This window comes from Micropterus salmoides, unplaced genomic scaffold (genome assembly GCF_014851395.1).
Source record: "Micropterus salmoides isolate LMB-PRFRI ecotype aquatic unplaced genomic scaffold, ASM1485139v1 Ms_hic_scaffold_15, whole genome shotgun sequence".
In the NCBI taxonomy this organism is placed as follows: domain Eukaryota; kingdom Metazoa; phylum Chordata; class Actinopteri; order Centrarchiformes; family Centrarchidae; genus Micropterus; species Micropterus salmoides.
Window position 1 is genome coordinate 23384160 of NW_024040596.1, and position 26999 is coordinate 23411158.

A 26999-nucleotide genomic window follows, 5' to 3' on the forward strand; every position below is an offset into this window, starting at 1 on the left:
TGTGGAAAACCCATCATTACGGCGATGATTAGCTGCATTTTTATAACCCCACGCATCACTGCTTCGATCAATAAAGACGGTTTTTCACACTTGCTGAGCTGCAGAAATAGGAAGTGTGTTTGTCTGCGTGTGCTATCACATGTGCGTGTGTGTGTGTGCGTGCGTGCGCATGTGTCCTTCTTTATGCATCTGTGTATGTGACTCTGTGTGTTTGTAAAAGTGTGTGTCTGTACCAAAGCTTGCACCTGGCTCCTTGTCTATGCCCCAAACCCCAGAGGGGTGCAATAAAGAACGCCTTGTCCCAAAAACCTTGACACACACACACACACACACACACACAGACAGAGCCAGGCGAGTGTCAAAATTTAGGCTAAACACAAACTATGTGGGTGTGTTGACAACAGATTATTATGTGAAAGTATACTGTATATGACCTGTTAAGATGCTACATATATGCGTGAGAAACTCTTCTCGTTTGTGTGTGTTGGTGCAGGATGACTCCACTCCCCTGGCATTTCCTTGGGGGGGAAGTTGAGCAGCTCCCTTATTCCCCTGCTTATTCTTCCTCCTCCTCTTCAAACCCTCTGACACCGAACTTCCTTCCTCTCCTTCCTCCTCCTGCTCATCTTCACTGATCCCACTTTCTTTCTTTCTGCAGAGTGACTGTGTTTTCTGGGAGCAGCCCAAAAAAAATACAGTATAAAGGAAAGGAAAATAACGGCACCAAAAATGTAGGAGGACAAAAGTAGGATGAAATAAATGTTGATGAGATACTGTTGGCCAATATTTCATTGAATTGAATGATCATCTGTGGTTATTAGACTAGTGGTTAGACTTTTTTAAACATTTGCTTATTTACACATCCAGCAGCAATGGAGCAATATTATCATTCATTTCTGGCTGCCTGATGAATGCACAGCCAATTTTCACTCTCTTCTAGCTTTGTTTTTGGTCTCTACCAACTCCTGTGGGAAATATCTGGCTCTTGAGCTGCTAAATTCTCCACTATGTTTACCAGCTAGTCTCTTAACTGTGTCTGTTCCACTGAAAACAGCTGCCTACTCCGGCTGAAAATGTTGTTGCCTGCCGGACAGCTAAACCTGGAGCTGAAGCTCACTATGAATCTCTATAAAGCTGAGGGGAGCTGCAGATTCAGATGATAATTATCTGTGTTCATCAGTGTTTTCACTGTGTTATTTTGTAGTTATTTATAAAAATATCAATTATCATCTTTAAAATTATTATAATTATTAATTATAATCCATTAGCATCTTCAAAACTGTCTACACTGTCACCTGCAGTTTTACAGTGTAAGCCCATTAAAGAATAGATCTGGTGTTTTACCACATGGATCTGTTTTTTTTTATAGTTTTGTAGAGTAGTTATATTTGAACATGAATTATTTAAACACAAACCATCAAGTCCAACTGGCAAAACACTTAACAAACCAAGCCATTCTCTGATCCATTCAACATGTTGCAAGGAAACTGAACACAGATCAGTATCTGGGTTCAACTTCGGTCTCTCATTTTAATGAGAAACCCAGATCACCCCCCTTAGAGTCGATGCTGTAGGTCAAAGATCACACCAGCTGAAGAATCATGTGGGGTATACCTTAGGAACTGTGGGGTCAAGGCTCAGTAGTCTTGAGTAAGGGACCTCATTCAAACTGTTGTCTGCTTCCTCGACGGGTCCTGATTGGAGTAAGGAATGATCAGAGTCAAGGATGCTTTAAAGATTAGGACATGACTGAGACTTTCTCAATGTGCGCTATGGGGCTCATTTAGGCTCAATGACTGTCGTTTTAATTACCCGCTTTTATTTATTCAAACGGCTGCAAATGTACTCTGTTATGAGCAGTCTCTGAAACTGTCAGCACAACTGTCTCATGGGCAGCAGGTTAGAGGTTGAAGAGCATTTGTTGAAAATACAGGGCACAGTGTTTTACCATCAATAATCTGGGGTAAAAAAGTTGAGTTGAGACAGTAGCATGTAATTATCATGAACAAACAAGATTATCACAGAGTGGCCTATGTTATGTTTTACATTGTGACCCACTGTTTGGATGTGGAGGGAAATGTGAAGGATTGCTTTACAGTATAAACAATGGTAAACGGGTACTGCTTATTTAGAGTAAATAGAGTTTACACTTTTATGACATGTGGTAACAGAAAAAATTAACTAGCATTATCATTGTATCACTTATCGGAAATGTGGCCACTGGTTAGTGTTCACCTCTGCAGTTATAGCCTATTACCGTATTTATAAGATAGTAATTATCAGACATTGTACCTTAACGCCCTGTATTAGAATTCATTCACCTTTATGACGATGTCTGCTCAGCCCAGCACAATAAAAATCTGCAGTCAGCGGCTGATAATAAGTGGGAATGTAAAAACCAATGACATCACCGGGCAGTGTTGGCCAACACCGGCTGATTAGAGTGACTGTTGGCTGCCGGGGGAGGAAACGGGTGAGTCAGTGAAGCCCTAAATCCAAAGCACTTCCAGAGTGAAACAATTCATCAGCACCTACACAGAGCTCCTCGTCAGTCTGCTGACTGAGCATTTGTTCAAGTCCATATTATGCAAAATGCACTTTTTCATGTCTTTTCAACATGTCCTTGGTGTGTCTCAAGACCCCCAAACTATAAGCAAAAACTGTCTTCTTTCTTTTTCTCTTGCTCAGTGTTTCAGTAAATGTGTGTGCAAACATGCCATTTGAATTTGGCTCCTGTCATGATGTCATGGAGGTGCTTTAATGGTTACGAAGGAGAGTCAGATATTTTCGCTCATGTCCTCCGGCTGCTCTGCCTCAACTCTCTGGATTTTCCTGATAGACAGATAGCTTTATTTGTTGCTAACGCTACAGCAGCCGCTAGCTACTGCTAACTGTAGCTGCTGTTATCAGACAAATCTACCCAAGCTGGGTGCTCCCAGTTGTCCGAAGCAGAAGTTAACAGCTAAAGTAACTGTCTATCAGGAAGATATCTCTTCCTGTGGTTTACCAAAGCTTTATTGACTGAAATATTTAAGCCCAAGATGCCATGTTTTTAAAGGCAGACTTTTAAATATTCCATCAAATAGAATCAAATATTCCATCAAATAGAATAGAACATTTTTATACACATTTCTCCAACCTGACTTATTTCAGCCTGACTGTTTTACAGTGAGACAAGAAAATAGTTCTGAGGGAATCATCCAGTCTCTATAGATATGGGTTTGGATTTAAAGATTCACAATATCATTGCAAAATATAGTCTATTAAGGAAATCAGCTTAAAAAATAACTGGTCAGCCTTAAAAAATCCACAGAGCTAAAACCAAGGGTATATTGTTATCTCAGACATAGTATATAAAGCAAAGCTTCCCACAATTACTAACTTGCCTCCAGGGTGTCTGAAAAATGTTTTGAGACCGTGTGAGCCCTAAAACTCTGCACTGAAACCAACACGGATGGCCTCTCACCTCCACGGCCCTCCAGGCTTATACGCTATTAAAGAAAACTCTGGTCCAAACACCCCACACAGAGACTTGACCAAGCACAGTGGAGACGGATCATGGTACTAGTCATGGGAGAGTCGGATGACAGAAGGATTATGTCACGTTTGAATGGAGTGTGGAGTCAGCTGGGAGGTGTCGACAGAGAGTTTCAATAACTTCATTATTTACATTCATGGTCTTCAAAAAAGTCAAATGAGGGATTTATCTAAGTTTTAAATTTCTTAGATCTTCTGTTCTTCCAGTAGGAAATACGAGTTCTGCATATGTAATGTAAAAGAACTACAGCAACTTTTCCAATTTTTATTTTAACTCCTAAAAATCATGTAATGTGGCTTCAGTGAAGAACTTGCTCCTGCGGTGGAAGATGTGAAGGGGTTCAGCCATCACTACTGATTGCTGCTGCTGTTTACGAGATAGTTTCAACTTCCTGAAGTTTGGATTTGTCACGTCTTTGTGACAAATTTGAGCACCGAAATGTAATGGAGGAAGGTAAATGTCTTAAATAGTGTGAATGGGAACCTCATCCTTGTTATTTAGATGCTTTATTGCCCATTAAGAGAATAACTGTATCTTAAACTCCAATGTGGTGAAAACTCACAGATATTGCTTAAATATTTGTAAAAATGAATGATCTAAGGATAGAACGGCAACTTCACAGCACTTCACAGCACTTGAATTTAACATTTAATGGAGAAATGGACGTGCACCTTAAATATCGGTAAAAATCATTCCTTGCACAGAAAAACTACATGCAGCACTGTCATGAGTGCCGGAGATCTAAGTTGAACAGGGGAATCAGTCTGTAAAATGTCATTTGCCTTAGTTTCTCTTCCAAATCAGTTTGGAATTGGGGGTTGGTTTACAACCTGTTTGACCGCTCAAGTTCCTACCCTGTTGGACATTGGGTGCTGTTGCTCCCTAGATCTGAGTAATTAATTAGTTAGGAAACTAAAATATCATAATTGATAGGAATGCTGGTCAAATCATTGAAAATAAAACCCAGGTTGTAGAAAATAACCAAAAGCTACGGCAGCTAAAACATTTCTGCTATACTGACAGACGGATGGACCGTCCTTCTGTCCTTTTTCCTTTTCTTGAATGTGTACATCTTGGCCAGGTGTGTGTGTGTGTGTGTGTGTGTGTGTGTGTGTGTGTGTCTCATTTCTGAACAAAGGAACCAGAGAAGAAGATGATGTCATCTTTTAACCGTTATGTGCATTTCTCTGTGTGTCGGTGGTTGGAGGGGGGGATATTCTGCTGTAATTATTACAGTCTGCGTGCTGAGGTCACCTTTCTCTCACACACACAAGAATCTTCTTTCTTATGTGTGTGTGTGTGTGTGTGTGAGAGAGAGAGAGGGATACTACTTGAATGCCTGTTTGTCTTTTGTGTTAAATGTGTCGTGTTTGCAGTGTGTGTGACTGAATCAATCCAGTCAACACACAGTCTTAAGCCAAAATTGCAAAGTCAGCTGGTAGCCTACCTCCTTACACACACACACAAACACATACGTGCTGCGGCTGCCTATCTGGGAAAAAGAATTGCAAATTCTCAGATGGAGATCATGAGGTCAGACTGAGAGAAATGTCAGGGTTCATATATGTTTGTGTGTGTGTGTGTGTGTGTGTAAATGGTAGTGGTGAGTGCTTTCAGTGGTGCCGGTAAGTTTGTGTGGGTTTTTTTTTAGTGTGCATTAGTATGTCAGAAATACGTGTGTCGTGAGCTACAAAGAGATGACTCAGCAGTGCAACAGTAAAATGGATGCGAGAGTTTAATGGTGGTCGATCTGTGTTGGCCTGCTGTGGCTAGAAAAGCACAGAGACACACCACACACTAGTCCACAACATTCCCATCAACACTCACAGTTCAAGAATGACCAACTGACATTTCTGGACATTGGCCAGTTCTAGGATTTGGTATATTTTGGTTTGATTTTGGATTGGGTCCAAATTTGGGAAGTACGCAAATTTGTTCTGACGAGTTGGCAAACTCTTTCCTATTTACACATGCAGCAGACAAGAAGAAACATGATCATTGAATGTAGGTCCACTGTTAACTGTCCCATCCAATGTTCACTCTGCTTTGGTCTCCACCACCTCCTTGCTTCACTATGTTCACCAGCTTAGTCGTTGAGTTTGTCTGTTACCCTTAGTGGTAGTGTACAGTGGTTTTTGCTGAAAACAGCTGCTGGAAATGTAGTTGGTGAGAGCTCTGAATGTGACCAAAAAGCAACGTAGAGCTGCAGAATTGGTGATATTTTAGTGATCTTCAATTCCAGCAACCCCTTTCACATTATACGTAGTTATTTAATTAAGTATATATGTAAAAAATAATTCAGCTTGTGAATTCTTAAATAGTAAATTATGTTGAGCTTTCGTATTTTAAAATAATTTAAAAGCTAAATATGAAAAAGTGAACAAAGGAGACTGAATGAGCAGATATGAGCAAATGCAATTGAACGCCAACCCTCACATGCTACTGTTGCAGCATACATTGTGGTAGCTGGTTGTTGGCAATTGTTGTTCTGTGCACTTCAAAAAACTTCAAGCACGCACATAATCGAAAAAACAAAACAAAATTTCCTCCAATAGAGTTGTGCTGTTGTAAATGAATGGCCGTTACAATGTGTCTCTTGTAAATGTCCGTAGTTATGTTCAGTCTTCTCTCTGCACTGAAACTGCTCTGTTTATCTTTCCCTTCCTCTCCCCTTCGCTCCAGTTTGTCCTCTCCCTCACTCCTCTCCCTTTGTTTATTATAACTGATATGGCTCAACATAACATCAGCCCACCTACATTGTGTTTGGTAATTGCTGTTCTCCAAATTCACTCTGTGTCTCACCTCCTCTCCCGCTGCAGACTACTGCCAGTATGAGATTTCGCCAAAAACAATATTAAAAAAAGTCACGTGTCCTCTTCCATCATCTTTAGTATTTCTTTAATTCTCTGTCTGCTTGTTGCATCATGAGTTTGGTCTTTCGTTTGTTTCGCTCTCCTGTTTTTTTTTACCAGTCTCAGTTCATTTCTCATTTACCTTTCCATTCCCATAGTTCCCACAGTTAGGCACCAGCAGAGATTTGCTTCCTTGTCATCTTTCCATTTTACTCTCTCTCTCAATCAGCCTTGACCTCCACACACACACGCACACACACGTCCCCTTTGGCTAAACCAAACTGAGTTAATCCCTCATCACTCAAACTGTGGACTGCTCATTCAGGATCAGGGGCCGGTGGTTCAGGTGTCGCAGTCCTGGTTCACACAAAAGAAACCTGATCACGTGGCAGTTCAGACACACATGGGTTACAAACATGATGCAGACCTAAAGGATTGTACAGACTCACACTCACACTTTCTTTCTCTGTCTGTTGGTTTCCAGTTTTCCATCTGTGAAAACATTTGAGCTAATGTTGTGAACCCGCAGAGGTAATTGAAGCATTCTGGACACATTGTGGAGTGAAAATGGGCTTTAACAGCAGGGTTTCTGTTCATTGTTGTTTTGTACTGTACCATGCTTGTTTGTTCAAGCTGTTTGGGCTGAAAATTGGCTTCTTTCAGCAACACTAAAAAATACCATTGTCATATTGTGCTCTTAATTGTCCTATGAAAAAGTATTTGTACTTTTACAGTAGTCACATAGATTGGTGAATGACTATGATGCATATGAATATGACGACGATGCATGCTGCATGGGGAACAAAAATGTACCTTTCCCTTATCTCTCTTCTGTTTTTCTCCCCAGGGTCGACATGTCAAGACGGGACAATTGGCGGCCATCAAGGTCATGGACGTCACCGAGGTCAGTAAACACCACTTGATGTATACTTGTGATATTTAGTTTATTAACCAGAGTTCCATCCAGATTTAGTGCAAATTTTAGTATCAGCAGTTGAGCGCATCGAGATTGGATGCCATTAAGCCTCTGCAGAAGAAGAGGACACAACTAAACTATGTAATTAAAAGGGCAGCAGTCAAACCAGAAACGGAGGAAAACAATGTAGAAAATGAGATGGAATATGGCATTTATGTTTTCTTGAGTTCATTTTAGAAAGGTTAAGGTGTCCTCGTCGCTCCACACAGATCTGATGGTCTGCCTGCTGCTATTCTTAGTCTCTTCAGGATAGCAGAAGATTCAGTGGACGTTTAAGTCACGTGCTTCATGTACATCATGATTTATTCACCAGGTCTGTTCCCAGTGCGCTTTGTAGCATTTTGCTTTCATCGATATTTATTTAAATTTTTCCCCTTTGATTTTAAGCATTTCAAGTCATGTTCATCCAGGCGGATGGAAAATCAGTTTAGAAGTCTCGTTTTTGACTGCGTGACTAAACTGCCGCTGCTCTTTTGCAGGATTGTTGAATTCTGTGGAAAATTTGAAAGCTTAAATATTTTGTCCGTCATAAGTAGTTGAGAATGAAGCAAATAGTTCTTCTGTTGACTTGGTTGTCTGGAACAGTTTGTTTTTACACAGCTATGAAGCTTACGCAACTTTGAAGAGAGAATTGAATACCGTAGTTATATAGCATAGATGCATGAAAAATGCATGAGGTGGGAACATAGCAGCCACAAAATACAGCTTTTGCAGATTTGGAATAGATCTACAATTTTATTTAAGCTCAAGTGTTTAATATAACAGTTAACACTAAAACAAGCAGTTTCTCTGACTCCCCTCCCTCTCTCCTCTCTGCACCCCCATGTCAATGTTTTCTCTCCAAAAATAGTCATAATTTTCAGGCTTATAATAACACAGCTTCCAACCCTCTTAGTAGTTTTTTTCTTCATTGGATAAAGCCAAGTTTGTGTCTGAAGCTCAACAGATTTTCAATTTCCCGAGGGCAGTTTAGCCAATAGCCTTAAAGATTGAAGATCTGTGTGTGTGTGTGTTTGTGTGTGTGCGCGCGTGCACATGCTCATGTTTTCGAGCCGATGGATGCATCCTTGCAGCTTACACAAAGTTGAATAAGGACCCAGAAGGTTGTTTCTGCCTGTGTAATTGGAGCCTCTGTTTCTTTGTGCTTACACATGCACAAATGCCCTGATAATCTTGCAGTATAAAACTACATTTCACTACATTCATGGTGTGTGTTAGTGCTTTCCCCCCTGCCTTTCCTGTTACTCATCGTTGAATGAATAACTAAGTGAGACAATGGGGAAAATATTCACAAACACATATTTGAGGTTACTTGACCATTTCCTGCCCTGACGCCTTAAAGAGCGGATCACCAAGGCTGTTGCCTAAAAACATTTAATCTGGGTCAACCGTTTACTGAAGAGGATTGTACTGTCTGCCTTTTAAGACCCTGCTGGTTTTAGCTGTGTCTCTAAAACCCCAATACTACGTCCAATCTTAGGATGGTAAGGACCCATTTACACTTGCCTTTTGTAAAGTGTAAAATCCAAACGACATTTTCATTTCAACACTTGTTGCCCAGATCATGATGCCAAAAGAGCCAATAGAACAATAATGTGTGTACTTTGGCATTTTAGTAACAACAATAACAATTTAGCTTGCTTTAGCTAAGAACTATCCATCACACAAACGCATGAATGAATCGTATTTGGGAACTATGAGCGAAATAAACGTTTGATCGGGCTCTACCTCACAAATCATTCAGTGGTTTAACTAATCAGGGATCAATAAATGCAGCTCAGTGCACCTTGTATTTGGATAGAAATTGCTGGAGCTGCTTTTCATTGCTGCTTTAAAGAGACAGAGAACAACGGCTAAGCTCAGTGTAATTTTAGCTGCCTTTATTACGAGGACAGAGGAGACAGGCCATAGATGCATTAAGAAAATCAGGCAGTGAGTGGATATTTCCACTGATTTCTCACTGACACAGTTACACTCTTGGAGGAGTAAAGATTATGTATCTGACTTAGAGAGACGGACGCATTTACACCCTTTCAACATCTGGCTAGAATCCAGTTGCTGTCTCCATCTCAAACCACCTCCAGCAATCGGATTTAAATTTGTCTTGAATGCCTCTTGGATGCAATTAAACCCAAGACGCATGAAGTGACCAAGTGCTAATGGGAGCTAAAATAATTGTTCAAATAGGTACTCTGTAATATTAACAGCCAATCTCTACAAAAGGAGATGCTGCTGGTTCCTCTCAGAACTCCTAGCAAAAAAGCACATTTTCTATATTGTATGCAGGAAAAAACTTTAAATTTAACACATACTTTTTTGTAAGTAAAAGAATGAAAGTACAGCAGAGTTTGATGTTGCAGTGCTACTATTTGATTCTTAACTGACCTTAAGAAACCATAGGTTGTCTTACTGTGAATAGAGACTAATGGAATCACTTTTATTTAGAAAAAAAACTCCCCTTTTAAAATGTTGATGGCATAATTGGCAGCATATTTTGAATAGTTTTGTATTCTTCCCCAGGCAACATTTTATTTTTAGACTATTGAATATTTGCCACCTCTGCAGTCTTTTGCCCTTTTTCACAGCCCTCATGGTTTTCCTGTGACTGCAGTCTGACACGGCCCTAAAGGAAAGAATGACCACAGCAGTTTGAGTCTGTCAGGAAATCAATCCATTATGAAACATTCTTAATGCCGTAAGAATGAATAGAAAACCGTAAAACAACCAATACATTGATTTTGAGGCCTAACTAATCTTAAAATGATAGGAATTTGACCAGTTGCAGTTGATATTTAATTGTATCAACTGGGATTTCAGTGGGAGGTTTTAGTGTCTCATAATAGTTTAAATATATCTTAAACCTGTAACAGCTGATTGTTTGGCCACTAGGGGGCTGTGGAAACATTCTGTGAATAACATCATTGACATATCATCACTTTTGAAGTTGATTTGGGGAATTTGTTAGCAAACAGTTATTTACTCATGAAGCAGATATGAAGCAAAATTAGCTTTCATTTGGAGTCATGTTTCTGGACAACTACTGTCCAAGTCCAATATAGTCACTCTCCTTTTAGAGCTGTATCCTCTGATCATGACTCGTTAATTTACTTTAGTTGCCACTGTGGCAGGTAACCAGACACATTTTGGAAATTCATGTTCAAAAGCTAGTTCGCAGTGAAATATTGAAAAGTGTACCTCAGTGTGGCCCGCAGGCACAAATCTTCCCACTGTGGAGATTAAAGGGAATATGTTTATGTAAACATATGAGCTGAATGACTGTAGAGAAATACACACATAGGGAACGTTCAAGACATGGCGTTTTTTTCTTTACCCGTCCAAAATGTTTAGGTCCTTTTCCACACGGCTCAACCGTTCTCTAAAATAAACACTTTGCGTTTGTCTGGATGCTCGCCAAGAATGATAGTTGAGCAGAGGAAGTTGTTTGCATTGGAATAGCTTGGGATTTTCACATGCACACATACACACAATCCAATGTTGTGTGTGTGTGTGTGTGTGTGTGTGTGTGTGTGTGTGTGTGTGTGTAAGAGAGACATATGAAGGAAACCACTGGAGCTTTCATACACTCACGTGTCACATGCAACAGCTATACGTCTCCTTTCCGGTGTGTGTTTGTGTGTGCCTGTGCACATCTCAGCATATGTGCTCTGACCCACATACAATTTCCTGTTCCATACACAGAGAGGGAGAGAGAGGCTGAGGACGGAGGAAGAGAGAGGATGACGAGTGACATTCAGTGTGTTGGGCTTTATAGAAATATTTTTATCACTTAATATAGATATAAACGATGAAAACCAATTCAGGATTTCTGCTAAGATTAAATACTAAAGCTTAAAATTCCCTAGTAGTAGGTAAAGTGGGTCACAAACAAAAACCTTACAAAAAAACCCTATAATCTTAAATCATTTAAGTATAAATCAATGATAATAAATGTTCGCAGCTAAAGAAGGGAACAGAATTACCTTCATCTGTGTATATACTCAGTGTCTTTTGCAGTATGTCTTAAAGATAAAACCAGCAGACGTGCAGAGGGTCGTACAGCTGCGTTAAAATACCTGTTTATTTTGTACAGAGCTGAAACAACAATTTATCATCAATACCTTAATAGACGGAATTTTAATCTAATGCAGCTCATTCAAGGGCATAGGTCTAATCGCAGGTGTTTTGTGTAAGCGCTTTACCTCTGTGCGCTTTACTGGATGTAAGTATTTCAGGTGATAAATGAAGTTTGTGCTATTCCGTCTTGTTACAATATACTATACACCAGCAGTCTGTTTTGTGTCAGTCTTTATGCTGCCAAAGTATCGAAAAACAGCTCTCAAGGTTAAGATGTTCGTGACTGTGGAAGTGTTCTGTGCCAACACCTAAAGTTTCCTCTGTTCTGAGCGTTCATCTATGCCACCTTTCTAATTAACATCTGATACCCCCCCCCAAAAAAGAACATGTGGTGTGTTGAGCTAACTGAATAACAATTAGGGTGGTAAGAGAAGAAGATGGAAAGGGAGAAACCAAGCGGGTGAAACCTTAGACAGGGAGCTTAAACGAGGGGAAGAAATCAGTGAGAGATTTTTTTTCCCTTTCCTCCTTTTGAGAAGGTTCAGCTGAAGTGCAGTGGGATTATGGGAGGGGCTGTCGCTGCTTGTCTGCTTGTCTCTTCACCTCCATCGCTCACATCTGTTCACCGCCTCTCTTCTCCTTTGTCCATCCATCCCCTCCCTCCGTTATATACTCTTATTTTTTTCATTTTTATTTTTTTCTGTTGCGTTCATCCAGATTCTTCATTCTGTGGTTTCTCTCCTTCTCTTCCCCTTTTATGGCGCATTCCCTGCTTGTACGCTTCTCGTTTCCATCCCTCGCCATCTTTCCTTCATTCGCCATGTCTGTGTTCGGTGGAGAAGGAGCGAGACCGTAGGAGAGTAGACATAGTGTGTGAAGTCATCCTCGTCCCTGAAAGGAAAACAGAGTGAAAAGCAGAGAAACGGGGAGAGAGAGAGAGAGAGAAATGTTGCTGCAGCAGCTCTGCATTCGGAGTCTCTCACTGCTGCTGTTGACTTGATAGAATCCAGTGGGACTAAAGAGGGAAAAAAATCGATCTTGATTAGTGGAAAAACTTCACAGCACGCATCTTATTTCTACCTTTCTGTTCCACTGGGGAATGAATTGCTTTTCTCACCATCTTTTCTCACTTGTTATTCTTCTTTCAAGCTAGACACATTAAAGCAAGTCAACTCTCTCTCTCCCTCCCCCACCCCCTCCCTCTGCTCCCTGTCCATTCAGAAGGTGTGAAAGTGAAAAGTGGGAGGGTGTTGAAGGTGTGGAATTGTATGTTTGTCATGGAAAATTAAAGAAAAAATCTGCTTAAACTGTCCAGCCATGTCAAACAACAAATGCATATACTTTTGACCACTGCTGTGTTCTGTATTGCTATTTTGGGCCTCTATCCTCACAACAACATTTTAACCAAAGCAATTGCATGTTTGTAGAAATTGCTGTGTCATTCAGTTGGTCGGACCATTGGATAGATTGCAATTAAATTTGATCTATATATTCACCGTCACCAGAGAAAGATCCTAATGACTGTTCAGGCCATTTCAGTGCCATCAACAGGTAAAAGTTTTCACTTATGGAGAGAAATTATAGAATATCTATGTATTATTGGGTGGATCAGCAGAAAATTTGGTACAGACATTCACTTTCAACAGGACCAACTGTAATAACTTTGAAGATGATGTATGATAATATGTTATTATCAGTGTTGGGGTAGTTACTCAAAAAAGGTAATGGATTACACATTACTAGTTTTTAAAAAAAAGTATTGCCTTACTTTACTAGATTACGCACTGCTGAAAGTAACTAGTTACACTACTAGTTACATTACTTTTGGATGAACACAAATCCTTATTATAATGAGGACATAGACATGATCTCTCTTGAACATCAGCCCAACATTTGTCAAGAGAAGAACAAGGCTACAGTACAGTAATGCTTAAAACTTTAATTTGACATTTCATTGAAAACATAACATTTTTTATTTAATGAATTTCATTACAATACAACATAACTTAAAATAGGCTGTCCTTCCAACCATCCAGTGCAAATATTAATTTGTTGAAAATAATATCAATAAAATAAGATACTGGCCCTCAACAAAATATCAGATGATGCTGAGACTTCAAAGGAAAAACATAGCATATGAAATGTACTTTGAACTGTGCATTTAACAGACCAAACCCACACAACAAACTTACTGTAGGTCACTAGCTGAAGTATGGCTTTGAAGTAGATTTTTCCCTCTTACTGGACCTACACCCCTCAAAAGACGTCTTTAGCAGCTCTGCCATTTCTGCATCCTCGTGAACTGGCGCTAAATTCAAAAATGAGGTCAGAAAATTGTTACGCAAACACGCAAATTCTTTGCATCAATGCTTCGTTTAATCTATATCTAAACTATAATCTAAACTAGAGCAAACTGTTTCGCACGGACAATTATTACTGTCGCACATCGCACTTACACTATGATCGAGTTAACCCTTTCATGCATGGTGTCCACATTTGTTGGTTTGGTTATGGTTTAAATCCATTATGGGATACGTTACTGTATCATGGTCTAAGTCATTTGAGGACAGTGTCAGTTGATTGATAGCAACATTGTAACAGTGGTTACTCTTTTGTTTTCCAAATATTTATTGCTTGATGACCTCATCAATCCAAGATGGCCGACTGTGATGGCCATGTGCTAAATGCCTTTTATTCAAAGAAAAAAAATAGTAGTATATACAGTAAAGTATTATTAACAGGTTTATGTTTTATAAATTAAAATTTAGAGTAAATTGTAGTTTCTATACACCCAAAACCAACTGCCCATGTATGTGGACGTCATGCAACAGTGGAGTCAGATAGTCAGGCTAGAATTATTAGAACTGTTTATTGTGCAGCCACTAAAAACTGTCCAGCGTCAGTAGATTTTGGTAACTTATAATATGCTTGCTCTTGTGTGCCGGCGGCAAGCAGTGTGTAAAATAATAACTACTAAAAATAAAGTAACTTTGTAAAAGAATACCTGCTTGAATCTGTAAGTCAGACAGCTTCAGCTTCATAGTAGCTTCAGCCTTTAACTCTGATTGAACACTTACTTCAGCATGACTCAAAAGGATCAGAAACAATCATTAGACCTCAACGTTTATCTATCTACCAATTGGTTTTCTTTGCAATTAACATTACAACCTGAGCTTTTTCTCAAAAGAGGATACATTTTAACAGGCGCGTGAGCTTGTATAGAGTAATGTGAAAGCTTTTTGAAAATGAAGACTATTGATTCTTACTTAGTCACACTTCAGAGGTGTGTCACATTTGAATGCTAATTGCACCCAGAAAATTAATTGGTTTAAGTTGTGGTCTGGGTGTTTCTGTCTTTTTTGTTTAGTCTTTATCTTGGTGCTCAGGCTGCTACAAATCATCCCTAACAAACCAGAAATGTGAAATAATGCTAATTGAGAGATTAGATTCACAATAATACAACCAACGTGACAATGGTAACAAACTTTAAATTTGCATTTGCAATGCATGAAGTTTCTTCAGGTATGACCGAAATGCAGCAAGTGTTTAAAATAATCCCTGAAACAAGTCCCTCCAGGTTCCTGGGTGCCTCTTAAAGACATGTTGACCTCGCTTGGCCTTTGTTGAAGCCAAAGCCTCCCTCCTACTCAGCTTCCATTTTCCATTATGCTTCAATTTTGCGGCTGTCCGCTCCCCCGGGGTCGCGGTTCTGTTAGCTCTGCTCACATTGTGTGCTGTAATACTTTAGCAGCAATATGGCCGCCACCGAGTCTCCCCACCATTTCATGCCCAGGAATGATAATGAGTAGCTTCAGGACGCCTTGTTTTCAACAACTTAACTGCGGATATATAGTTCAGGGAAAGTGAGACAAAGAGAGACAGACAGAGAAAGAGAGTGAAGGAGGGAGAGAGAGAGAGAGAGAGAGAGGTGAGTTGTCATAGTGATGGGATACATGAACTAAAGTCATTACAGGAGACAGTTATGCACAGTGATGCTACAAGGACAAATGTGATGGACACAAAAAGTGCCCAAAATAAATGGACAGTGTACAAACAAGATGGAGAGAGAGAGAGACATAGGGGAACATATGACCGAGGCAAGACACGCCCCTTCTGGGAAATTGTGATTTGCATTTTTATCACTAGACTAAATAAAAAATGTTTAGGTAGACAAATAATCTATCAGAATAATCAATAAACAAATCATCAGTTGCAGTCCTTTCAGATTCTTTGTTATTCTTCTTACACTTTGAGCAGATATCTGCCGCTTTCTATCATAGTTTTGATGATACCTTTTTATATTCAGCCAGTGGTCTTGGATGGTGGTTCGTGAATTAAAAACCCAACAACGGGTATCAAAAAAGTATAATTTTGGAATTAGTACGCAAAGTCACTGTCACCATCTTGCTAGAAGAAGCAAGACAGCAACGTCTCTTTCTGCCTGGCACCTTTTTCCCAGTACATCATTGTGGTTAAGCGTCTTAAGGGCCCATTTCGAGGTTGCTGTTGCTTTATAATCCAGCGATGACCGATTGTTTTGGTTTGCTAGGCTTTCCTTTTTGTTCAAGAATATACAGTATATTCTAGAACAAACCTTTTGAGACCGCTTTGTCTCATTTACATGAGCATAAAAGTCTCTCAAACCATCTGCACTGGCCTGAACATAACGGAATGTTCCTTATGTTTTGTCGATTGAAGTCGATCTTCTCTTCCCCTCTTTAAGCTGTTATTTTGAACCTTTATTCGTCTCCCTTGGTGAAAAATGTGTAAGAGCGTTCCTGCTGTGTTTCTCCTCCTCCAGTCTGTCCTCTGCATCTGTAATTATGCTCACTTGTTCCAAAAAAGCTCAGATGATTGACAGTTTGTGGGCGATGGGATGTTCTCCTGACCATAGAAGGTACTGTTTGTCTGTTTGTTCACTTTGTGTACGTCTTTTAGCATGATCCTGCTCAAATTTCCACATAAAAATTATTAAGGAAAGGTAAATCTAACTGACCGACTAATTGGCTGGCTCACCTGTTGGTTGACTGGCTGGATGACTGCTTGGTCTGCTTCTGATGAGTGGATTAACAGAAGGCATGGCCGGCTAGCAGTCTGGTTCGTTGGCTTCCTGACTCACTGGTTGGCTAGCTGCCTGGCTAAATGACTGGCTGCCTGACTGAAGCAGTAACCAACTGGCTGGCTGACTGTGATTCAAGGGATTGGCTGACTAGCTGGCTGATAGACTGACCCCCATGATCTTTACACACAGTCAAAACCCCTGTTGAACTCTTCGAACGGCCACCCCAAATTAAAGCAAAATAAATAACAAGCGAACAGCTTTTTGTGGCGGACAAATATGGACGTGCTCTGCAATGTCCTCTTGCTCCTGCTGCTTGCTTAAACATCTCATGAGAAAACAAGCTCGGTTTAACTTCCTCATCACAGAAATAACAGCTTAAAGTGCAAATATAGTTAGTGGGAGGACTTAACAAGAGCTTTGTTCCGAAGTGATACCTCTACAATTTAAAAACACACAAATGTCTGACAGCATAAAATTAGCTGATATTTAAATAATCATAGATAAGTTCAGTTGTCAGTCACCAAAAATCAGTTTGACTGGGTGTTCTGGATTTCAGAGATAGTGAAGCTGAGCTGAACTGAGCTGCGCTGCAGGTAATGTGTTTTTATAGATATGTAGAAGTTTACAGTGGATTCTTTCATCTTTAAATAAGTTTGGCTGAATTGCCCTTTAAGCTCTGGACCAGACTCAGAAATGTCAGCATAGTCGTTGGCATCTGTTGCTTCTGCAGCTGCAATGCTTGATAAGATGTGAGTGTTTTAATTTCTGCAAGCAACAACATTGAACACCAATCATTTCCTGTGTTAAAAAGAAAAACAAAAAAAACTGTTTTGACAGCCTAACTGAATTTGCCAGCCAACAGAAAAGCTACCTGCAGCGATAAATATAAAGGCAATTAAAAAAACTATCCTTATATAACTTCACTATAGTTCAGTCATTTTAGTGGTTTTCTTCTATAACTGTTTTTAGTTTCATTGCATTTTCTAAGACATTGGGCTGTTATTCTCCTCAGCAAGGAGCTCTGCGTGTGATTGGTCTAAAGATATGTTTAGCTGCATTGTATTTTCTCCTGCAGTTTATGTTTCTGCTTCTGTCTGTTGATGGCACAGATGACACAGTGAATGTTGAAGAAGGGATAATACTTAAAGTGTGAAATGAGTGCACAACACAACAATGTAGTGTTTTTGGAAAAGTTTTTTGATGCTTATTGATCAAACCAGTGTTTGATTTTCAATTCAGACAGAAGTAGAAGTTTAATTATAGCTATCAATTATCATTTTAGTCGACCACATTTTAATCTTCTGTTAGATCCCCAAAGCCAATTCAGCTAGTAATGTCTACTGAAATGGCTGTCTGTCGGTTGGTTGGTTGGTCCACCACTTTGGTATAGACTAAAACAACTATGGGATACATTGCCATTAGTTTCTGTGTAGACATTCATTGTCTCTCTCCAGGTGATCTATCCTACTGACTATGTTGATCCCATGAGCTCCACGTGAGGCCGACTTTTGTGGTTTTGAATGAAATGTGAAATGTTTATTGAATTAAGTGGCATGACTTTTTGTACAGACGTTCATGTCCTCCTCAGGGTGATTTGTAATAACTTTGGTGCTCCTCTGGCTTTTCATCTAGCACCATCATCAGGTTAAAATTTTAATTTGTCCAATACTTTAGTTTATGACCAAATAACTGCAAAACTAATGACGTTCCCATCAGACTCGACTGTACAGCACTGCTGTGCTTAAGCACGGTCTCACATAGCACGATAGACTATTTTTCAAAACGAGCCAAAGTGCAACATCAGCGAAGCAAGTGTAAATGATACAGCTGCTACATCTGTACTAGAAAATGGCAAAAGGTCGCCGCTACGTTTGCTCAGGAGTCCGGGCTGCAGCCGTCTGTCTTCTGCGACCATTCAGTGGAAATGTCATGTTATGTCTGCCCCACGTCGGCCTACGGGATCAGATAAACGGGTTCAGCTGATGCAAATCGCTCACAAATAAATGTCACCCGGCCTCAGTGATGCCACGATGATTGAGAAGTAATCGCTTGATCTTGTTTTGTGCCTGTACGCGTGTCTGAGTCTGTGCTGTAATATCCTGAGAAGGCGAGAGGGAGAGATAGGTAGTTTGTTTGGCTCTGTTATCATTTTGTGTTCAGGCTGCGTGTTTGTTTGGAGTGATATCCGTTTATTACACTGGTTTGGACATTGTTTGTTTCCTTGCTTGGCCCTTCAGTATGTCTTATTCATAGATGGACTGACAACAGCTTAGGGGGAAAGTTCCAGAGTTTCAACTTTGGTTGCTGGGAGTTTTATTTAGCCTTTTTTTTCATATATTTTCTTTACCGTTTTTATGACTCTAAGTGTCCCATTGGGAGGTGGACCAACACTTTAAATATTATAGAGATGAAGGGTGAAAATAATTGGCTCGTTCTGCTAAAACATGGTGGAACAACTCTGAATATTTTGGAAAAAAGTGGGAAGTTCCATTCACGACACTTCCCAATGAGCTGCTTGACATCCAGCTGTAAAGACTGGCTGCACTGGAGAGCTACGCAACAAAAGGTGATGCTGTACAACTCTGCAGACCTTCAGGGTAAACACAGGCTAAAAGTCCTTTCACATGATGATTAATGGACATTTTGAATTAAATATAAAGCAGAGATTATTTCTCATCTGAGTGTGTGTGTGAAAGAACGGCTGTGTATTTGAATGTGTATGTTGAATTTGTATGATATGGACTTTTAACAGCGCCGCAAGTTCAGTCGTAGTCTTATAGCACGTGGTGGTAATGTAGAAACAGAGAAGAAGTCAGTGTGTTTGGTATTTTAAACTTGATGATATATTCATTAATTAATTTATGATTTAATTTATTAATGTTGGTTGGCAATAATAAAAACAAAATTGACCAAATAGTTAACATCAACATGAATATGTATGCTTGTGTTTAAAGGTGCTTTGTTAGATGCAGATTAGATCATTTGATGTTTTGCTGGTTTGTGTGCATACTCCTGTGTGTATTTTGGTATGTTGTACTATCAGTTACCAGTCAGTTAAAATGCTTGCGTAAATCCGTGTAGTGGAGTTATAGCTTGTGTCTGAGTCGTCTGAATGGAAACTGTTAGCATTTTATAGGCGGAACAGAAAACCCCTTTTCACCTACGGGCCAAACGGGGCCTGATCTTTCCAAATCTCAGTGTGCAGTGTGTAATTTGGACTTTTGATTTAAAGCTCTCTAAAGTAAGCCAAGTGTGTGAAACCAATAAAGATGAAAAATGCATGTAGGTTTTAAAAGACTTGTAAGGACTTTCCCGATTTGTGATTAATAACCTTGGAAGAGGAATAAAATAATAGTGTGTGACCATCTTTCCAGGTCACCCAATCATGAAAACTCAATAGCAACTGCTGTTTACCTGTCGGACAGTCTTGGTGTTAATTTTCCATACATTCTCTGTCCCAGCTTTAACAACCTGACCAGTAGAAAATAGACTTGTATAGTTTGTTTTGATCTAGTCCATTAGTTCAGATAATTGCTTTCTCGCCATCTCACGTGCAATAAGAATGTAATAATTCCACACTGATGGGCCTCTCTCTCTCTTTTAGGATGAAGAGGAGGAAATTAAGCTGGAAATCAACATGCTGAAGAAGTACTCCCACCACAGAAATATAGCCACCTACTATGGAGCCTTCATCAAGAAAAGTCCACCGGGCCATGACGACCAGCTATGGGTGAGGCTACTTCTACCATTAATATTTATGTAATGTCTTGACATGTGTTATCAGTTAAATTCTCCTGAAATTGAATAAAGCAATTATTTCGACCAATCATTACCTCTCAGTTGCTGACATAGCATAACTAAAATACACAAGCAACAGAATAAAGTCAAATAAGAACATTTTCAGGAAAATAGAGACAAGTGGAACACCATCAGAAATCTTGAAAAGAAGTTTGTTCCTAAAAGTGGATTATTGTCTGTCATCTGTCAAGAGGTTTTAAACCAGGCTGCAAGTCCAGCCTCTGGACAAAACGTCTTCCATTTGGTTACTGCTAGAAGTTGATTTAATTTTAAAAAATAGTTGAATTTACTTGAATTCACATGACTATTGGTATCTTAGAATACATGTTCGGATATTTAGATTACTATAATGAACAGGTATGTTGCATGAATTAAAAAACAAACAACTAAAGGAATGAACTGTTAGGTTTTCACATATACAACGCCCAAAAAATTCACTCGACTAGAGAGATGTAACAGATCAGCAACAACAAACTCTCGGAGTGGCGAAATGGGGTCTATATACAGAGTTAATATGCTCGCACCTGTTCACTCACTTTATTGCTTGTAAACAGTAACAGTTAATACAACGTAAATGTTTTTCCCCCCAACATTGCAGCCTCCACTGGCCCTCATCTTGGAGGAGAAAGAAAGGAAAAACAGTGATGGAAGAAGTATTTAGATATTTGACTTAAAGCAAATAGCAATGTCACACTAAAAATTCTCTGTTATAAATAGAAGTCCTGCATTTCAAATCGTACTTAGTATTAGCAACAAAAAGTACTTAAAGTATCAAAAGTAAAAGTAGGCAGCAGAATTGCCATTAAAATGCTACTGTTTCATACTGTGTTATCGGATTATTATTACTGTAACATTTAATGTTACAGCTGGTTGAAGTGGAGCTAATATGAACTAATAAAACTAAAGCTGTCAGATAAATGAGTAAAAAGTACGTTTCCCTGTGAAATGTAGTGGAGTGGAAGTAGCTTAAAATTTACTTCAAGTAAAGTACATCAAACGAGTAACTGTACTTTCCACCACTGACAAAAGCACAGCAAATCAAAGAAAAGACAAACAAGTGCGGAGGAAATGAATAAAACAAATGAAGCAAAAATGAGGAACGAAATGGAAAGAGATGATTAGCGAAGGGAGAGAAAAACAAAAAGCAGCAGGGAAGATTTATTGCAGCTCAGTTTGTTGAAGGCAATTTTACCTTGTTTTATGGCCTGCAGCTCTGCTGTTCCTAGAGAGAGAGAGCTCACCCCACAACATGGCCCTGTATTTGTTTTTACATCTGTCTCTGCGACCCCTTTACATCCTTCAGTGTTGTGGCTTCACGCTGTCTGCTGTCACGTTGCTTTTATTTTATTTATATATGTACTAAAACATGTCTGGAGGGGATTTTAAACATGTATTTGATTATTTTATATGTGATTTTGCATATCTTTGCTATACTGTGATTTATATGGAAATCAGAAAAATATTCTTACTGATATCATGATATTGATTTTGACCAGCCCATATAGCCTATTTTTGCAAATGAGGAGCCTTTTAGCTATGAGCGTTATTGACATTAAAAGTGTTGAGGACGTTACATTAAAGTGGAGAGACCTACTGCATAATAGTCCATGTTCACCAGCTGTTGAAGGTGCTCATCGGTGGTTTTCTTAATGCTCATGTTTCTTCATTAGACCACATTTCCTATCAGCCCATTACTTCCAGTCTCCCATCCCAATCCCTACACAGGGTAAACATGGAGGAAGGGAATTTTCCAATCCGCCTTTTACTCCTCCTATGATATGCTGACATCAGATACATTTCCATCCAGATCTGACCAAAAGAGGGAAATAAATCGAAAGATGGAAAATAAAGCACAGGCTGACAGAGACTGACAATTTCCTGAGCGATTGTCTTGTTTGTTGAAGGTAGTTATACTACAAAATGAATGTGGTGATGCTTTATTGATGGTACAATACTGCGTGTAGCACCTTTTTGCAGATGGTCTCACTAACTGGCAGAATGATTGAGAGTATGTGTGTGTAAATGACCACAGTCTTCTCAGTATCTCTTGTTCTCTCCTCCAGCTGGTGATGGAGTTCTGTGGTGCCGGTTCCATCACAGATCTGGTGAAGAACACCAAAGGCAACACACTGAAGGAGGACTGGATCGCCTACATCTCCCGAGAGATCCTGAGGGTTAGTCCCCTTTTACTACATGCCAATTTCCAATTCAGAATCAAATATATTACAGCAGGAAACTCAAACAGGTTTTGTCACTAAAGACTGAAAGTGTCTCCTGTTATATTGGGCTGATAAATTGCTGGAAAAGGCCACAACTGCTCTGTGAAGCAGCATTTAATATGTTAATATGTTTTTGTTTTTTTCCTTTTCTCACTGCAGGGATTAGCTCACCTGCATGCTCATCATGTCATCCACCGTGACATCAAGGGACAAAACGTGCTGCTGACTGAAAATGCTGAAGTCAAACTGGGTATGCGTTGATTTTGTTTTGGTTGAACTGTGGGTCCAAACTGGGCCTGCAGACTGGGAGCACAGCCGGCACTGAGGTTTGGACGACTGCACTGAAAAAATACCGATTGCCAGACAGAACTTTTTCATGACCACAGTTGTTTTGTAATGTTTCACATGATTGCACATGGCCTATATAAAAGGCCCTTACACAGTAATGCAAATACTTTAGAAACTTTTAATTTATTTTCAGTTTCAATTTATTAAAAGATAACTGTAGATGTATTTTGATCATCATGTTGCAAATTATCCTACCACAGAAAAATATCTAGGTTCTTTGGTACAGACATTTTCACACAGTATGTCCATTTATTGATACACAAAAAAGCCCATAAAAGCTTTAAGCTGTATTAATTAACATCAAGCAAACAAACAAAAAGTAACCGTGATTAGGCATGTAGGGCCTGTGCGTCCTCACATGCCTCTCTCAGCCTGTCTATCGGTGCGCGGACACACTTAAACCTGATTTGAGACGTGTGCACCAGCTGGCAGGTGGAAACTGTAAGTACCCCATCCCAGTCATGGAAACTGTGGTAGCTGTTGCCAGGAGCAGTTAACATAAAGTTTCTCACATCAATCAACGAACCGAAAAAGTTAGTTTCCTCACAAAACTAAATGTGGGTAGTGATGGTGCAGTGGATAAGACACATGCTTTGGTGTGAGAATTCAAGACACTTAACCCCTAGTTGCTCCAGAGGCGTGCGACCTCTGACATGTGTAGCAATTGTAGCTTTGGATAAAAATGTCAAATGAAAAAATTTAAATGTGAAAAAGGTTATATCATCTCGTAATGAGTAAGTGCTGATTTTAGCTCAAACTTCATCCATTTTCTACTGCTTATTCGGGTCATCTTTGCGTTAATATTCATTATGTCATTAGGATTTTTGTTATATAGTGCTGGAAAGTTCTGAAAATATATATTTATATATAATATTAAATAATTCTAGGCCATCTTGTCCATCTTGATTAAATTACATTTTGTGACCTTGTCTCACTGTGGCCATAATAAAACAATTTGCTAAAAGACAGAGCCTTGTAACAGAGCAGCACCTTGACCTTTACACTCTGAGTCAGGACCCGACAGGGACTGTGGACTTAAATTTGGTGGTTTCAACATGACAAGAGGACGAGTGACATTGACATTTGAAAGACCCATCTGTTATTCTGCTTTCACACAGGATCTAAACTGTTTCAATATATTTTTCAAGTTTCTCATACTGTATCTATAACATGACCCTCAAGTTGTGCACTATCAGTAGGTTCCCAAACGTATTGGACATTTTTTTTTAATATATTTTACTGATCAGTCTAAAAATATTCTTTTACTCTCAGATGCATTATAGGATTGGGTTTTAACCACTAATAACTGATGTTAATGTCCTATTTCCCAGTGGACTTTGGTGTGAGTGCTCAGCTGGACCGGACGGTAGGTCGAAGGAACACCTTCATCGGGACGCCCTATTGGATGGCTCCAGAGGTCATCGCTTGTGATGAAAACCCAGATGCTACCTACGACTATAGGGTAAGGAACTGGATCTGGATCTGAACTGCACATAAATTGGATCTGTGGTTTTACAGTGTGACAGGGGCAGGGCTGTATGAATAAATAATAACTTATCAAAGTGACACAGTGAAAGTGGCAAAGTCGACCCAGACATTTTTGGAAGTTTGCATTTGGGTGTGTTAGCTATGAATAAAAACATAAAACATTTAATGTTTTTAATCTTTGGGTTAGACACTGTGACAATGCCTATATTTGAGGCCTCTACTATAGGTACATATTTAAAGGTTCACTGCAGCAAGATAACAAAAACACATTTTCACACACTGGTTTCAAGATCTGTGGTTTTGGTTTGTGGCAGACACACCAAGTCTGTTCTTGCACCAACTGAAATTGCTTAATTTCTGGAGGGTAACAACACTTACCCACTGAGAGAGAACCACTGCTGCCTCAGATAAGACACATTTACTGCTTAGTGTAGGAACAGACATGGAGAAATGAGAGAAACATGCAAACTCACTGTTTAACTAATCTTATCTTCTGTCCTTCAGAGTGACCTGTGGTCCTGTGGAATCACGGCCATAGAGATGGCTGAGGGAGCTCCCCGTAAGTACATATCACAGTAACCTGATGGTGTTTTTTGGGGCATTTTTAAAACATTGAATCATTAAATAGTCATTTTGAGAAATCGGTATATTTATGGTTACTGCATTAAACAGTAAAAGAGTGCAGTTTTTCTTCTTCAAAGAAAGCTAAAGGTTGTAGAGTTTTTGGTGACGGCAGATAGTGGAAGGAGTAAAAGACAGATGGGAAACCTTTCAACACTTTCACACTGGCAAGTGGTAAACAAGTGACAAGCGATCATTCTAAAGTCAATTTTACAATGACATAATACATTTTTAATCTCAACATAGCATTTCAGCTTCACCCCTCCTGTACACTGAACTCACTCATTATTGGCTTTTAACTGTATTTTTAACCTGTTTATTCTATTCTAAAATGTATGAATTTTGGCTCTCACCAATCCCTCGCCTATCTTCTCTTCTTTGTTTCCTCCAGCTCTGTGTGACATGCATCCAATGAGAGCCCTCTTCCTCATTCCCAGAAACCCTCCTCCTCGACTCAAGTCCAAAAAATGGTGGGCTAAGTTTTCAATCTTTATCCTCTCTGTGAAAAGGATCTCCCATATTAATGAAAATGTCATTTTATGCACATCAAAACACATCACTTCTAACTTGAACCTAATAGGTCAAAGAAGTTCTTCAGCTTCATCGAGGGCTGCCTGGTGAAAAATTACACTCAACGACCTCCCACCGAGCAGCTCCTGAAACACCCCTTCATCCGGGACCAGCCCAACGAGAGGCAGGTCCGCATCCAGCTCAAAGACCACATCGACCGAACTAAGAAGAAGAGGGGCGAGAAGGGTGAGTACCTCAGGGCCTCTGTTTGCCTACGATTACAGTGCTGCTCTTAACAGTCCAACCGAGAGATTTTGTGTCTTTATCAGAGGGACAGGAAGCAATACAATTAATTTCCATTAATTTCCATCATTATTTATTATTTTTCCTCACTACCCTCAGATGAGACAGAGTATGAATACAGTGGCAGTGAAGAAGAGGAGGAAGAGGCATCTGAGCAAGAAGGAGAGCCAAGGTAAGTACTGTATATATTATCACAACGCATATGAGCCAGTATGGTGTAAAGGAATTTGTTGGTTGTTTGCTTTGAAAGCCTCTTGCTCTCTGTGTATACTGTATATTTGTCTTGTCAAACTGCGCTACAAACAAGCTAAACATGACAACTTCTCCCAATACAAGAAGCTAACCAAAACTTTAATTAAAACAATTACAGAAATTAGAGTTTAGAACATTTTAAATGCAAACTCAACAGCAGCTATCAATGATTTGCCAATTGTATTTAACAAAAATCTTAGTGATGCCACTTTATCACCAAATCCTCAGTATCCTAACATCAGGAAATCATTCCTGATGTACTGCATTTATTTGGGTCCTGAAGTTAAAATTCTCTTTTTACTTATCTTGCACACCAGCTAAAGCCTCTCATTTCATCGTCCATATAGCTCCATAGTCAACGTGCCAGGTGAGTCGACTTTGCGCCGTGACTTCATCCGGCTGCAGCAGGAGAACAAGGAGCGCTCAGAGGCGCTGCGTCGCCAACAGCTCCTCCAGGAGCAGCAGCTCCGTGAGCAGGAGGAGTACAAGCGGCAACTACTGGCCGAGAGGCAGAAACGTATAGAGCAGCAGAAGGAGCAAAGGAGACGGCTCGAGGAGGTGAGCACAGGCCTTATGAATTACTTGTCATATGGATCCAAATAGTACGTGTGCACGGTCTGCTGTGGTCAGACTGTGCATGTAGAAGTGGCTATAAGCTGCTGGCTCCAAATGCAGTCTGCTTTCTTTACGCGTTGGGTCTTTTTTTTTTTTTTTTACACACTATGTTGTGACATCACTGAAACAGAATCCAGCAGGGCCATTAAACCACTAACATCTAATACGTTTTGGGGGAAAGAAAAAAGAGATTGATATTAAAATTATTACTCAAGCAAAGTCTACCAGGCTAATTGAGTATGGACACTGCACAATTGTAGAGGACAATTGTATTGTAATTGTAGGATGTATTTACCTTTCTTTGATTGTCCAAATAATTTGGTTTGATAAAAAAGGTAAACTG

General features: G+C 39.6%; 1 protein-coding gene across 7 annotated transcripts in view; it reads left to right on the forward strand.

The window, feature by feature from the left end:
- LOC119904449 (mitogen-activated protein kinase kinase kinase kinase 4-like) overlaps window positions 1-26999 on the forward strand; it is a 103204-nt gene that overhangs the window by 38204 nt on the left and 38001 nt on the right. For all 7 annotated transcript variants that reach the window (XM_038721127.1, XM_038721130.1, XM_038721128.1 and 4 more), the window contains exons 3-12: window positions 7238-7294; window positions 20107-20232; window positions 22364-22474; window positions 22679-22769; window positions 24199-24329; window positions 24860-24914; window positions 25368-25446; window positions 25557-25732; window positions 25889-25961; window positions 26389-26599. In XM_038721127.1, the coding sequence (XP_038577055.1) occupies window positions 7280-7294; window positions 20107-20232; window positions 22364-22474; window positions 22679-22769; window positions 24199-24329; window positions 24860-24914; window positions 25368-25446; window positions 25557-25732; window positions 25889-25961; window positions 26389-26599 (1068 nt within the window). In that variant the 5' untranslated portion in view covers window positions 7238-7279. The remainder of the gene's footprint in view (window positions 1-7237; window positions 7295-20106; window positions 20233-22363; window positions 22475-22678; window positions 22770-24198; window positions 24330-24859; window positions 24915-25367; window positions 25447-25556; window positions 25733-25888; window positions 25962-26388; window positions 26600-26999) is intronic.